The sequence below is a fragment of the Parambassis ranga genome, unplaced genomic scaffold (genome assembly GCF_900634625.1).
Source record: "Parambassis ranga unplaced genomic scaffold, fParRan2.1 scaffold_21_arrow_ctg1, whole genome shotgun sequence".
NCBI lineage: Eukaryota > Metazoa > Chordata > Actinopteri > Ambassidae > Parambassis > Parambassis ranga.
The window spans coordinates 7,760,672-7,774,542 of record NW_021144767.1 but is presented as its reverse complement, the minus strand read 5'-3'; the positions used below and the strand labels follow the sequence as shown (position 1 = coordinate 7,774,542).

Below are 13,871 nucleotides of genomic sequence, written 5' to 3'. Positions count from 1 at the left end.
CTCTTGTGCGTCTTGAATTTCGGTCCATTGTACTTCACAACATTGATTCAGTTCATTGAGGTTTGTGAACATTCACTTATGTTCAGATGACTTAAGGCCAGTTGGGTTGAGGTCTGAACTTTTACCAGACCATTCCAAAACCTTGAGTCATATTTCAGTCATTCCGATGTAGATCAGCTGCTATGATTTGGATCATTGTCCTGTTGTATGACCCAATTTCCACCAAGCTTCAACTGTCAGACAGATGGACTCACATTTGTCTCTAGAATGCTCTGGTATACAGAGGAGTTCATGGTCCACTCAACAACTGCAAGGTGTCCAGGTCCTATGGCCAAACCATCATCCCCCCACCACCGTGCTGGACAGTGTGTATGAGATGTTTCATGCTGTGTTTGGTGTCCAGCAGACATGGTGGTGATCATTAAGACCAAACTACTCCACTTTGGTCTCATGTGTCCATAGGACATTGTTCCACAAGTGTTGTTCTTTGTTCAGATGCAGTTTTCTGAACCTCAGTCGTGAAGTGGTGCTAACTTTTGAACATGACCATAGGTGCTACAGGGCCAGAGAAAGCAGACGGAAGAGGCTGTGTGGTTGTCTGTGCCACAGAAGTCATTAAATTTTAACACCCAGAATGCACTGGGCTTACTTTGTCAGCATGTTGAGAATTATGAGAGTAAGATTTAGTCCCAAAAACACCATCTAATACCAAAACACTGTCACCGTGGCTCTCACTCTGTTCTACATCAATTTCCGGCTGCTAGCTTTGGTTGTTTTTTCTTGTTTCATTTGGGGATCATGATGATCTAAATGATATTAGCTGCTGTGCCTGCCATTGTTGGCCTTATCAACCCTGACATACTTGCATTTCCAATAGCTTTATATCTTCATAGCTTCAGTAGCTGCAATTTTTTTTATGATAGTCTGATGACCGTGAGATGATTGCGCCTGATGAATTTATTGTTTAGGCAGAAATGCAATGTGAGCCATGCAGTTTAGCAGCTGTAGGGGTAATGCCATGGTGATATATGGGGTCATCAGGGAATAATTTCCCATCAGACACAAAAACAGCTTAATTTAAACATTCTGTTCACATTGGTGTCTTAAAATGCTACATTTAAGTGAGTGAAATCACACAAACTGTATTAGCATCTGTACATTTCTCATCTGAAGACCTTGCAGATCAGCAAGAAATGATTCTATGACTCTAGGTAGTGTTTTATTTTTTTATTTCCTGCAGATGAAGAGGGAGGTCTGTTATATTGATGAGGTTTGGTCAGATGCATCTGTAGACAGAGAGAGAGAGAGAGAGAGGGGAAAAAAAAAGAAAGAAAACCTAAACAGATCGAAGTGAGTTGAAAGGTAATTCCTTGCTGGTGGGCAGCAGCTCATGCCAAAGCGCAGAGGAAATGGACTGAGGCAGATCTCAGGAGAGCGAGACTCAAAAGAGAAAAAAAAAACAGGGGTGAGAGGAAAAGATGCAGAGAGAGCCAGCTTCCTCCTCTCAGCTGACCTCCTTTTACTGCATTCAGCTGAGAGCACAGCGCCACCTGCTGGGCCTTTGACAAACGGTGTTGTCTCCAACAGATGCTTTAATGAAGTGAAGTGAAGTTACACACTTTCGTTTTGACCAAATTTGCATCCTCACTCTCCCTAAAGATGCATTTCTGGGTCTCTTGTCAGAGTTGATCCACTGTCTCTCATCTAATTAACTACATCTTAACAAGTCTTCCTACCTAATTAATCACTACTGTGATGACAGCTTCGCCCTCCCTCTTTATCCCTACCCCCCACCTGTTTGTGAATATTGAACTATTTTTGTCCCAGTGTTGCTCGATCCTCTGGGACTTCAAAATTTCACATCTGGAAAAAACATAATTACATTCAACACTTATAGAACACATCAGCGGCTTAAATATATTTAACCGCAAGTAACCATAGCAACAAAATGTCTCCAGTTTGCTTCTCAATAGCAGAAGTTCATGATGAAGTAGTTAGAGTAACCCACTAAACCTTATGTCCCAGTCACCATTAATTCATCCTTTGGTCTTTTTAGGCATGTACACCCTTGTGCGTCTTCCTTCTGACGGATCATAATCTGTAGGACTTCTGCAGGATTTATTTCAGGGTTAGAAAAAAAGTTAGACTATGTTCCTGCAGAGGAACATAGTCTAACATCGCTGCAGCAGTATGAGAGTATGAGAGAAATTTTTTAAGAGAGGACCAGAAGGTAGTGATAGATAACAGGAACGTTCTCTTGACCATCAGTCATTGTCAGCTTCAGTAATATTATATTCCAACACCTCTGACTCTTAAGTCATCACCTTATCACAGACTCCACCCATACCAGAAATGAACAACTTCCTGCTGACATTTCAGCGCAGCATCTCCTCCGGTGTTTTTTTTTTTTTTTTATCAGCTTAACCATGCAGTGGAGTCCCCCCCACCCCTGCAGCTTGTGTTGAAGAAAATCGGCTTGATGGTTTCCGTATAAATCAAAGAAACAGCAGGTGCGTTTTTTGCTCAAGCCCTGGAAATATTCTGTCCGTGTGATCTGAAAGCCAAAAAATATGATGGAGCCACGGGTGACACTGTGTCACTGACACTCCAGCTGGGTGTGACAGAGGGTCTTCCTGCTCACTGAAGGGTTGCTGATGCTGCTGCACTCAGCCGAAAAATAGTTGGACACCGAACATTTGGCCTCAGTGTGCTCCTGCTCAGAGAAAACTGCAGTTCAACCACAAAGATACATACACTGAACACCAGCTGGAACAACACACCGGCCTCTGTGGGACCAACTTTGCAGCTGCACAAGGGAAAAAGGCATTTGAGGAGTTTACATAGCAAAAAACTCTTCTCCTTGATATTAGTTAAAGTTTTTCTCTCTGGCATAAAAACAAAGAAGTCAGTTTACACAACAGTTGGATTGATACAGTCATGTATCATAAAAGACTGTTTTTTTTCATTTAACTGCCTGCTGTCCTGCACTTGTGTCCGCCTTCCACCCTCAAACCCTGACAAACACAGCATGAAACACCTCATACACACTGTCAAGCACGGTGGCAGAGGGATGATGGTTTGTGCTTGTTTTAAACCATTACTTTGAGCTAATGGTGCCAGATGGTGTTTTTATCACATATATTACAGTTCTCTGAAAACCATTGATTGATTTTAAAAGTTCTTGTAGAAGATCTGTGCATCTGTTTGTTTTTTATTTATTTATTATAGAGAGGACAATTAGTGTTTATTGATAAGAAGCTAATATAGAAGGAAAGCTTATGACTCGCTCATCTGCACACTTTTAATTCTTGACATGCAATACAAAGTGGAAGATCAAATATAGCGATCGATGCGCTCCATCCTGCCTGTATAATACTGCTATTCATCATTTTCTTTTAACCCCAATTATAACCCCAAACCAATTACAGGAAGTTGCCTGAGTGCCTTCAAATATGACAGACTATCAAAATAGATTTCAAAATAAAATACACTTAGGGGAAAATCAGCATCCTCTTGACATCCTCTACATGATCAATCCCTGTCTCTACCTCTATTAAGAATGCATGCATACGCAGGGAACTATACACACAATTCTGCTGATGGTTAGTTGTAAAAATATAATTTGTCTGAATAGTGGCCTTTTTTTTTTGTTCAGAATATTGATGGTTTTGATTGATGTTTTATCTGCTCACTTGCCTGCAGGCTGGAAGGAACAGAGGAGAAGTTTAGGAACCGAGAGAGCCGCCCTGAGGATCTGCAGATCATCGCTGAGCTGAAGGACATGGTCTCCGAAAGAGAATCTCTGGTCAAGAAACTGGTGGTAGGTGGCAAACGAGGAGGTAATACCCATACCCAAAGCTATTAAAGTATTTTGTGGTAGTTGGTAGGCAGGTGTAGTAGCATTTCATTTACACAACTTTCCAAAATGCTAAGTTATGTCATTTTATTTGTCTTTTGTTCGAACATTAAAAAAAATACAATCTTTGGGTTGGTACTACAAAGTTGCATCACAAATACTGCAGATTTTAAGCTACAGGAGAGAGGAGGGAAATGGTAGGTGGCACCCAAGATGGTTAGAAATCTTCCTTGAATAACTGTAGAGACCACAGAACTATCTTCCTCCATATTGCCCTCTGCATGACTCCTTCCTCCCTCTCTGTAATCTCCTTCCTCGCTGCCTGTCTTTCATTAAGGTCTCTGCAGAGGTCCTCTGGAGTCCGCTGACTTGGGATTTCTTTGTTCTTTATAAGTTTCACTTTTACAGTGTGCTCACTCATACCTGACAATGGCCTGAGATGTTTGGCGTCTTATAAGGTTAGGGGTTAGGGGGTATAAGTATGGAAAACAATGACTTAGACAGGACCCAAGGTACAACCAAGTGGAACACCATATTTGTTGAATGAGGATCATTTAAGGCCAGTAGAATATGGATGAAGTAAGATAGGCAAGGACAACAAAATTTCCAAATTTGTTGTAATATACTCCTTGTGAATGCGACTGAACAACTCGGCTTTACAGTGTGCTGCTGTGGCCATTATGGTTTATGAATAATTCAGATTCAGTCTACACAATTTACAAGGTTAATTGAAGGGCTGAATCTGAGCCTGATCTGGATTTGTTCATCAGATAGATATCCCATTTTTCAAACTTGGTATCTGGATATCTGTTAGAAAATACATAGTTGTACACATCAGTTGTACACATTTCTTCGCACACTTGTCCGTTGCACTTCTAGAGCCCATAGAGTGGAATGGGGGTGGGGCTATTGGGTAACACAAAGAGACTAAATCCAGGTGGGAAGATGAAGCTTATTGTCAGAATTCTTTTTTTTTTTTTTAAGTATGTGTTCGTTAGCCGTGATAGAACTCACTGAACAAATTACATTTTTTGTCATCATCCACGGACTCACAGGCGGGCCATTAAGCTAACGCGATTTTCTCCTCTCAGGACGACAAGAAGTTCTACCAGCTGGAACTGGTCAACAGAGAGACCAATTTCAACAAAGTGTTCAACGCCAGTCCTAATGTAGGAGTCATCAACCCACTCATTAAGGTAAGGCCCTAAATGTCCGGTATCACACCACACACACACACAGGGGCACTATCTATGATAAGCCTGTCCCTGTTGTTTTACTGCATATAGCAAAGACGATATCCACTCCACGTCATTTCATATACATTTGTGCTGATCAACCAGGACGATTGATGGGGGTTGTTCCAATCGCCCTCTACACAAGAAAATCTGCTGTAGGGAATAAATGTGTTTTATAGCAAAGGACAGGATTACTACGTTCCCATAAAAACAGCAAAGTTTATAGAAGATGATAAAGGGACGATGGAAAAATCCATTATTGGACAGAAGTTGTCCAGGCCAGAGAGCAGCATGACTGAAAAGAACATTGGTGTTTGTATTTTCTTGTTTTCTGTATTCTTGTTTTTTTATAAGTCATTTTTATAAGCATGTCCCTGGTATCACCAAAATGGCGTATGAATAACAGATAAAATTCATTAAAACAAAAGGTTATCGCAAGTGAAAGCAAAACAGTTAGTGGCGTGTATAGTTGCAGTTGGGCGAACCTAAGACTACACCGTACCACCCTACCCAACCTTCTGCCTTATACGAACCTTCATTGCTTTGTCATTCCATGAGCGCATGGGGTGTGAGGTGACGTCAGCTGATTTTTAACCAGTGTTTTGTCATTTGTGGCCAAACAACAGTGTGAAATAACACACCAGTAGCCTAACATTTGAGTCCATTCATGCAAAATAGGGTCAAAGTGACATGCGGACGCTTCAACTGGATGTTATTTATACGCCATGGCATGATATCACGTTCGATGGACTATGTTCTATGTATTAAGGTAACGGTCTTGTGAATTCAGAGCACTCATAGTGCATCAGAGTAAGGAAACCTCTAATGCCGGGTATACACTGTACGATTTTTTGGGCTGTCCTGGACAAAAGACGACCATTGTACCGAAGGATCGTGGAGATATCTTTGGTCGTGGCTCTGAAACTGTCTTAGAGACAGGTTCAATGATGGCCAGTGTCAGTGTCTTGTGACTAAAGGCAACCTGAGATAAAATACTAGCGGTATCAGAAATTTAGGATGACTGTTTCACAGTGTGACAGCTTCTACGTCCACGTCCTCCTTGCATGTTGGCGTACGTCGTAACCTGTGACGTAAATGGTCATTGTACAATCTGTACGCATCGCTATTCAAGCAGCACCCCAATTATCAAGACACACAGGCCAATAGACGCAGCCTTTTTCTGTTCTACCAGTACCAATAGACGCAGAATAAACTGCCATCATCAGACTAGTGTCAACAAAAGACATGTGCAGTGGAGTAGGTACACTCCAAAGCTGGATACGTTCGGACCTATTTTCAAATTTACTATCACACATGTGTGTCCACGCTCAATCCAGCTTAACCTGGCTTCTTTGTTGTCCTCCAAACTGCTAGGTGGCACCTCGTAAAATTCAGAGTCCGTTCAGGCCGTGCTAGGACAGTTGTGATACGTGTTGATACGTCGTGTCTTCTTTTGTTTTTTTTCTCCTGTGTCGTTCGTTCTTTCGTTTTTTTTCCAGGTTCTAAAAGCAATTTATTTCTTTGTAGCCCTGTCGAAAATAAACTCTGGGCAATGCTGTCGTATTTCGGGTTGTTTACACAGCTTTTGTACGCGACCTAAGTATGACGTTGCTAGCAAATGCGGCTAGCGAATCCTGTGAATGCCTGGTGCCTCAAAAACTATAAAAATGTGTTCGGTATGCTTCGAATATTAATATTCAATTCTGATCGGTCATTTGTTGCATTTTTTTTAGTGTATAAGTTGCAGATCAGTTTGAAGGTTTTGATGAAGAACTGACTGGCTCGCCCTTTCAACTAGATTAGATTACAACAAGGAACTTTTGCTTCTTCCTTCTAGCATAAAATAATCTGAACACCAGTTTAGGATTTTCCATAGCTGGTTGAATTATGTAACATTACTCTTGTTTCCAGCAAGGAAGCTAGTTCAGGAGATATTTTTTCTCCAGCTCACCTGGTTGTGATGTTTCATGTGTGTTTTGTTTCCATTGCATGATCAATATTAAACTGTTGACTCCATCTCAGGTTCTATAACTTCCATTTTTTTTTTTTCTTGCTGTAAATTTTTATTTACGTTTTTATGTGTGTATGTGTTTGGACCGGTCCTCCTAACTGTCTTCTCCTCCAGCTTTCCCTTTGCTTTCCAAGCCATTTGTTATAGCGTTAGAGATGTTTCCTGCTTCGACACATCTCCTCCTCTTCCTCCTCCTCCTCCTCCTCCTCCTCTCATCTGAACTTTCATTTCTGCTCAGAGCGACTGTTGCTTTAAGACTGAGTGTGAGGCCAGTCTTCAGATGATCGATCCATTCACTGCTGCTTCAATCAGCATTTTTTAAATATGATCAAGTCAGCTGCCGCTCTTTCCTGTCTCCCATCGGCTGGACTGTTTCGACCGAAAGCCCCCCCCCCCCATTCCTCCCCTAGTTTTCCATTCCTTCTCATTTTTATTTCTTTGTTTTTTAAACCTCCTTCTTGCTCCCCTTTTTTTCACCCCCCCACCCTCTCCCCCCATCCCCTCCCCTTTCCTTTGTGTGTTTTCTTGTGTAGCAAAAGAAAAAGAATGAGAAAACAGCAGCCAGCAGATTCGGCAGCTCTCCTAATCTCAGGGCTCGGGAGACAGCAGGTTTGAGCCTGAACGTGGTGGGTCAAGGGAGTGGGCAGCCTCCACAGCCACCACCACCCCCACCCCCAACCCCGCCCAGCCGCCTAGAACCCATCCCCAACTCCCCCCTTCACCACCTTGAGCTCAACTCCAACAAACCTCTTGCCCCGCCGACCCCTCCCACCGAACCCAAGAAATTCATGAGGTGAGACCTTTCTTAGCCCCCGGCAGCTCATGTCAGTCATTTAATCATCCAATCACAGGGCCTCGGTTTAAAGTGCGGGTTCTTACATTTGATTGGACTGAGTCAAACCTGCACTCATCCCTACCCCTTTTAGTTTTTGACTTCACAATGGTGGCAGATTCACATAGATTTAAATGACTATGGCTATTTAAGGCTTAGCAAGCAAGGTCGCTAACCCTAAAACTAACCTGCAATGAACAATCAAAATTTTGTGTCTGTTTAAAAGCACAAAAACAAAACAAGTGTGAAGTTTTAGCCATTTAAAATAATTATTTAAAGGGCTAAACTATTTGTATACTTATATATTTACTTCTACTTAATCCAAATACGCCGGAGGTTGCAGGCAGCTCGCAATCACACTGTGCAACCTGCCTGTTACTCACCATAAAGATGGACATTTTAACATGGAGTTGTATGGGGGAGAGACAGGCGTTGGCTTAACTTCTTAGCCTTGGAAGTTGCCGCTTGGTCATTGCACCCAGAGTTAATAAAGAATATTGCATTGATAACGCTAGCATCCTCGCAAGATGACGTGGAAAATATAGACAAAAAACATAGCGTATTTTTGTACACGTCTAGTAAAAAAAAAATGTAATATCATGATTGTCCACTAGGGGCTTTGGCTTCAAAAGCAAGAAATAAACAGCCCGGTACACAAAAGTTAGCATTCAAGCTCCAACATCTTTGCCCATATTCGGATTAGCTATAGGAGCTAGTCATATGTAACTGTAACAGATGCAGTCTTCCAGCACTTGTGTAATCCAGGAATATGATCTTAGTATAGCTGGGGGCCCCTCTGGGTGTCAGGGTGAAAAGGGGGTTTGGCAAGTCCTGGCTCCTCAGTTTCAGTCAATGCTGATGAACAAATGTGATAAATATATTTTTATATATATGGAGGGATAACATAAACACAAAGAGAAGTCCCATGTGCTTCAATAAATGGCCTTGGAATGCAAAAAAAGGGGCATGTCTATTTTATTTTTCATGACTGTCTGAACGTGTTGTCCTGCATGCTGACACTTTTGTTTTTCTGTTCAGGAAGTTATACAACTTGTTCATATGTGGCTTTTTTGTTGTTTGTTGTCATTGTTGCATTGTGCCATTTTTGTGATTCTTCATCCTCCTCTTCATGGGAATTTTAAGCATGTTGCACTTTAAACTTGACTCCAAGAGGGTTTTGTAAATAAACTTAATGAGTTTATAATGAAGTAGATATTGTCTTTTGCTATCATGGCCTGTCCTTCCTCCCCCTCTCTGTGTGTGGTGCTGGTGGCAGCTTTCATTGCTGTTTTAAATGCTGCGCTTGTTTCATGATGAAGTGTGCGCGCGATGATGAATTATGCAACGTGCTTCTCACATTAAAACATGCAGTTGCATGCCAGCAAAACGTGTAAAAAAAAGCATTGGTGTTCAGGTCGATAGCATGCGTGTGAGCGGGTATTACTCTCCATACTGCTGCATGTGTGTTTTTTTTCCTGCTGTTACTATGGGACCAACACTTTGTTACGCTTGTTACAAAATGCCACACAACACATTATAACATTACGTTTGATGGGAATCTTAAGAGCAGCAGCAACACGCTCTCACACACAACAAAGTGAAGCCGTAAGAGTATGAGGTCAGATATTATAGATCCACTCTGATGCCGCCGTGCACTCTTTGTTCTTAACAAGCAGGCAAAATAATCTGCTCTGATTGGTCAGTTACAGACATCAATCAAATGGTGGTTACATTTTTAAGGCGATGAAAATGACCTGTGTTTACATAGCTACGTGCCGTCCTGAGTCTGTGTGAATTAGTGCCCCGTTAACACGTGGAGTAAGTCAATCCAGCTAGAGTGGGATTGAATCCGGATAGCCCTTAAACTGGATACGTTCAGACCTATTAACCGAGTGTCTTTGTTGCCCTCCAAACCGCTAGGTGGCATCTCGTAAAATTCAGAGTCCGTTCAGGTCGCGCTAAGATCGCGTGCACGGATTTGCGATATATCCGGATTCTCGTTGTTCAGACTCAGGAAAAAAAACAAAAAACGATACGAATATATCCAGATATCCCCCGTTCACACTGGGGAAATCAATCCGGCTAGAGCGAGATTCGGGCCGTATCTGGATATATCCTGATAATTTGAGTGTGAACACTGCGAATCCGGCTATATCCAGCTTGATTTCAATCCACCTTTTGGAGGTGGATCTAGCTGGATTGGCTCAGGTCTGAATGCAAATGCAGCCAGCGAATCCGGCTAGCGACGTGATACTTCGGGTTCACGCGGACAGTGTCGGGGTCGTGTACAAAAGCCGTATGTAAACAACCGTCGAACTACGACAGCTTTGCCCGAGTTTATTTTCCAGAGGGCTACAAAGGAATACACTGCTTTTTAAACTGAAAAAAAAAACAGAACGAGCGACACAGGACAAAAAAAACGTGAAGCGTGCACGCACTCGGTCCTAACGTGGCCTGAACGGACTCTGTATTTTACAAGGTGCCACCTAGTGGTTTGGAGGACAACAAACAAGCCGGATTGAGTGTGGACACGCGTGTGTGATAGCCAGATTTGAAAATAGGTCTGAATGTATCCAGCTTAAAGACTATCTGGATTCAATCCTACTCTAGCTGGACTGACTTTCTCCAGTGTGAACGGGGCCTTAGAGCACAAGGTCGCACAATAATTCACCCTTAACAGGTGCCTGTGGCTCGACAAAGGTGATCAAGGCGCATCGGTGTGCTTCAAGAAGGACGAGCAGAAGGACTTTCCAGATGGTTATTTGTAACATCTGGCATGTCAGTTAGACTTGCTAGCCACAAATTGAGCAAAGAAACTTGAAGATGGGAGAAGTTCATGTTGTGTGAAGTAATGATCCAGCTTTCTTTTTATACTCTCATCAACTATATAGTATGGACAGTTAAGAGGAAATGAAACACTGACTGTATTTAGCACAATATAAAAGATGCATCATCTGTCTAAAGGGTTAATTAACACTGTCAGTGAACATGTACAGCGCCATCTTGTCCTTTGTTGGTACAGTGAGTCAACAGCGTGTTTTTAAAAACACATCCCAGCCACATTAGCGCCTGTTCACACAGAGGTCACTAATGGTAGCATTATGGCTAATTGGAGGGTTGTGTGTCAATGAACCAATCAGCACATAAGACACAAAGCATGACAGCGAAAGATCTTTTAACTAGTTGTTGACTCCAACAATCAGTGGCATGAAGCACCAGTTTTATCCCCCATGTCTGTAATTTGATCAATTACAGACATTTTGATTTGCCTTTAAAAGCAGGTGTAAAGAGAGGCCATCGTCATAAACGGACAGACTTCCCTTCCTTCCCTCTGATCCTCTCTCTTATCTCCTGGCCCTTTTTTTCCCTCTGACCTTGATTCATCGTTTCATCTTTTTGCCAATTTCCTCTCATGTCCTCTCCGTCATATTTTCCTGCCCTGCACCTCCTCTCGCATTTTCATTCCACCAGACGACGACTCCTGTACTTTATTTCCCCTTACTTGTTCCAGAGATGTGTGCAGAAGCATCCAAAGATCTTTTTTTTTTTTTTTTTACAGATTATTCATGTCAAACTGGATTTTAACACTTTTTAGTAAAGCAGGATTAACCCTTTTCACCACATAAGTCTACTTTTAAGGCCTCGGTTTGAAAATAACATCCCCGAAATGAATGGAGTATATCTCAGCAGCCACTAGGTGTATTTGAATACTGTTGGTGTCATAATAATAAAGAGGACACCTGGGATGGTTTTTAAGGTACACCGTGGTACATTTGCTGTATCAACAAGTTTTATGAGTTTGACTTTCCCCCTCTTATAAGACCGACTCAGCTGTTCTACATTTGCTAAGGAAAGCAGGTCATTGGCACAGCATTGGACTTGTTGCTACAGGCGTCTGACTCAGTCAGCCGATTAGCTGAATTAGCAGCGGTGGGATGGTAACAGGTTAACAGGTCAACGGCACACAGACCCGTTTTTTTTCTTACCGGCCTTCCTAAATGCTAACAGCTGAATGAGTCAGACAGCCAGTAGACCAGAGGGAGCAGAGTGGACTTGTTGGTCTTGCACACTCTGTACACAATTATCTCAACAAAAGTCTAGCATCACAATTAACAACGTATGAAAGTGGACAACCTTTCACTGGTTGTGTCGCTTTTAGCTCGGTAGCTCCACACCGACTAACCCGATGATGTCATTGTCTCCACTAGGACAGGATGGCACTTTAATATGTCAGTAACCCATTTTTTTACTAAGCTAACCTACAGTCAATGTTTTATGTTCCTCTTTAAAAATGACACCCTACATAAACATTTAATACATTGATCAGTCTGAACTGGGACTATCTACAGTATAAACACAATTCATTAGCCTGAGCAAACATAAGGGAATCTTTTGGGAAGCAATTGACCTCCTTAACAAAAAAATAACCCTCCGAATTATAAATATTACCCTGGGGCCTGTTTTTTTTTTCTACAAGTAGCCAATTAAAGAGGCAGAACTGGCTCCTCTGGGTGTTTATTTTTGATGCATAGTAGCTAATTAGTGTAAACTTTGGGGGACAATATGTTTTCTGTGTCATTAACATGAGTCAGGAAACAACTGCAGCTTTATCTGGTTATATTCATAACAAGGTGTAGGACGTTTACAGAAAGACATTCGTCATGCTGAAGTCCTCTTTCAGTACGCCGATGGTCAGGCTGAAACACATGCTTGTAATCACATAGGCTCTGCTGCCACCTTGTGGACAGAAAAGTGAGTTACACCAGCACAAGGAGAGTTAACACATGACAACATGCGGTGTGAGGAATGAGGAAAAATAAGTCAAATTTAAAAAAAACATAGCAGCAGGTGCAGTTCTGAGGAAAGCTGAGGACACTTAACCCTACGTTGCACCACTGGTGTGTGAATGTGTGTGTGCTTGTGTGCACAAAAGGGGTTAATGTGAAGTATGAAGCACTTTGAGTACCCGAGTGTTTTTTTGTTTTTCCTAGTCATAGCACAACAAACATGAGCTGAAAAACATCAATCAACACCTAAGTAGACTGCAGTTCGCTTCATAGCCACAGGTGTCACTATAAACAAAACACATATGTTTGCTTCACATTGTACTGACTGTCGAGGCAGCCATGTTTCAGACATGAGTGAAATTGATTTGTGTGTTTAACTTGTTGTGTTGTGCTGGTTGTCGCCCCTCCACCCCACCCCCACCGAAGCCCTCCTGAAACAAAGGACTCCACCATGGACTCCCCAGATGCTCAGCGCCAGGAGCTGTTCGCCCAGTACTTTTCCTTTTGATCGACCACCAACAAAAACCTGCAAAACACGAAAGGATTCAGCATGTCAACCAAACTTTGAAAAAGAAAAATGTAAAAAAAAAAAAAAAAAAAAACTGAAAAAAAAATCAAACTATTTGTTATTTATTGTCATTGATAGCTTTTTTGGGGGGAGGGGGAGGGATCAGTTCACCTTTAGCTTCAGTTTTAGCTGCACCTTTGTGGTGGCCCGGATTTCATTATATTCTGGCGGACGTGTCAAAAGAATTTGATGTCATTCACTTTTCATGAGCTGGCTGAGCTGACGGTGAATCGATCCTGATCTTCATCATCACTCCGATCTTAAATTTGATTGTTTGAATTCTCTCTCTCTCTGATTGTTTCACTGTGGACGAGTTTTTTCTCTTAGTACAGTGACGATGATCCATCAGTATGTTCGATGTTTGTTTCATTTTTTTTTTTTTTACCTAACATTTTTTTGCAGTTTCTCGGAATTAAGAAAATAAAATGAGTGGTGCGTTATCATGCTGCTAATTGCCATTGTTGGACTACAGTAAGAAATATATATATGTATATACATACATATATATATATATATATAAAGAAGTATACAGTAGGTTATTGTGCTCTCTCTCTCTCTGTAAGTGGGCCTTCCGCATACAGG

General features: G+C 41.8%; 1 protein-coding gene across 2 annotated transcripts in view; it reads left to right on the top strand.

Moving 5' to 3' along the window:
* fam184ab (family with sequence similarity 184 member Ab) overlaps positions 1-13,277 on the top strand; it is a 109,563-nt gene extending 96,286 nt beyond the window's left edge. Inside the window, exons 19-22 of one of the 2 annotated variants that reach the window (XM_028398406.1) lie at positions 3,703-3,820; positions 4,948-5,052; positions 7,636-7,895; positions 13,148-13,243. In XM_028398406.1, the coding sequence (XP_028254207.1) occupies positions 3,703-3,820; positions 4,948-5,052; positions 7,636-7,895; positions 13,148-13,229 (565 nt within the window). In that variant the 3' untranslated portion in view covers positions 13,230-13,243. Of the gene's footprint in view, positions 1-3,702; positions 3,821-4,947; positions 5,053-7,635; positions 7,896-13,147 lie in introns of both variants that reach the window. The other variant, XM_028398405.1, reaches the window with a different exon arrangement.
* Positions 13,278-13,871: the final 594 nt, after the last annotated feature.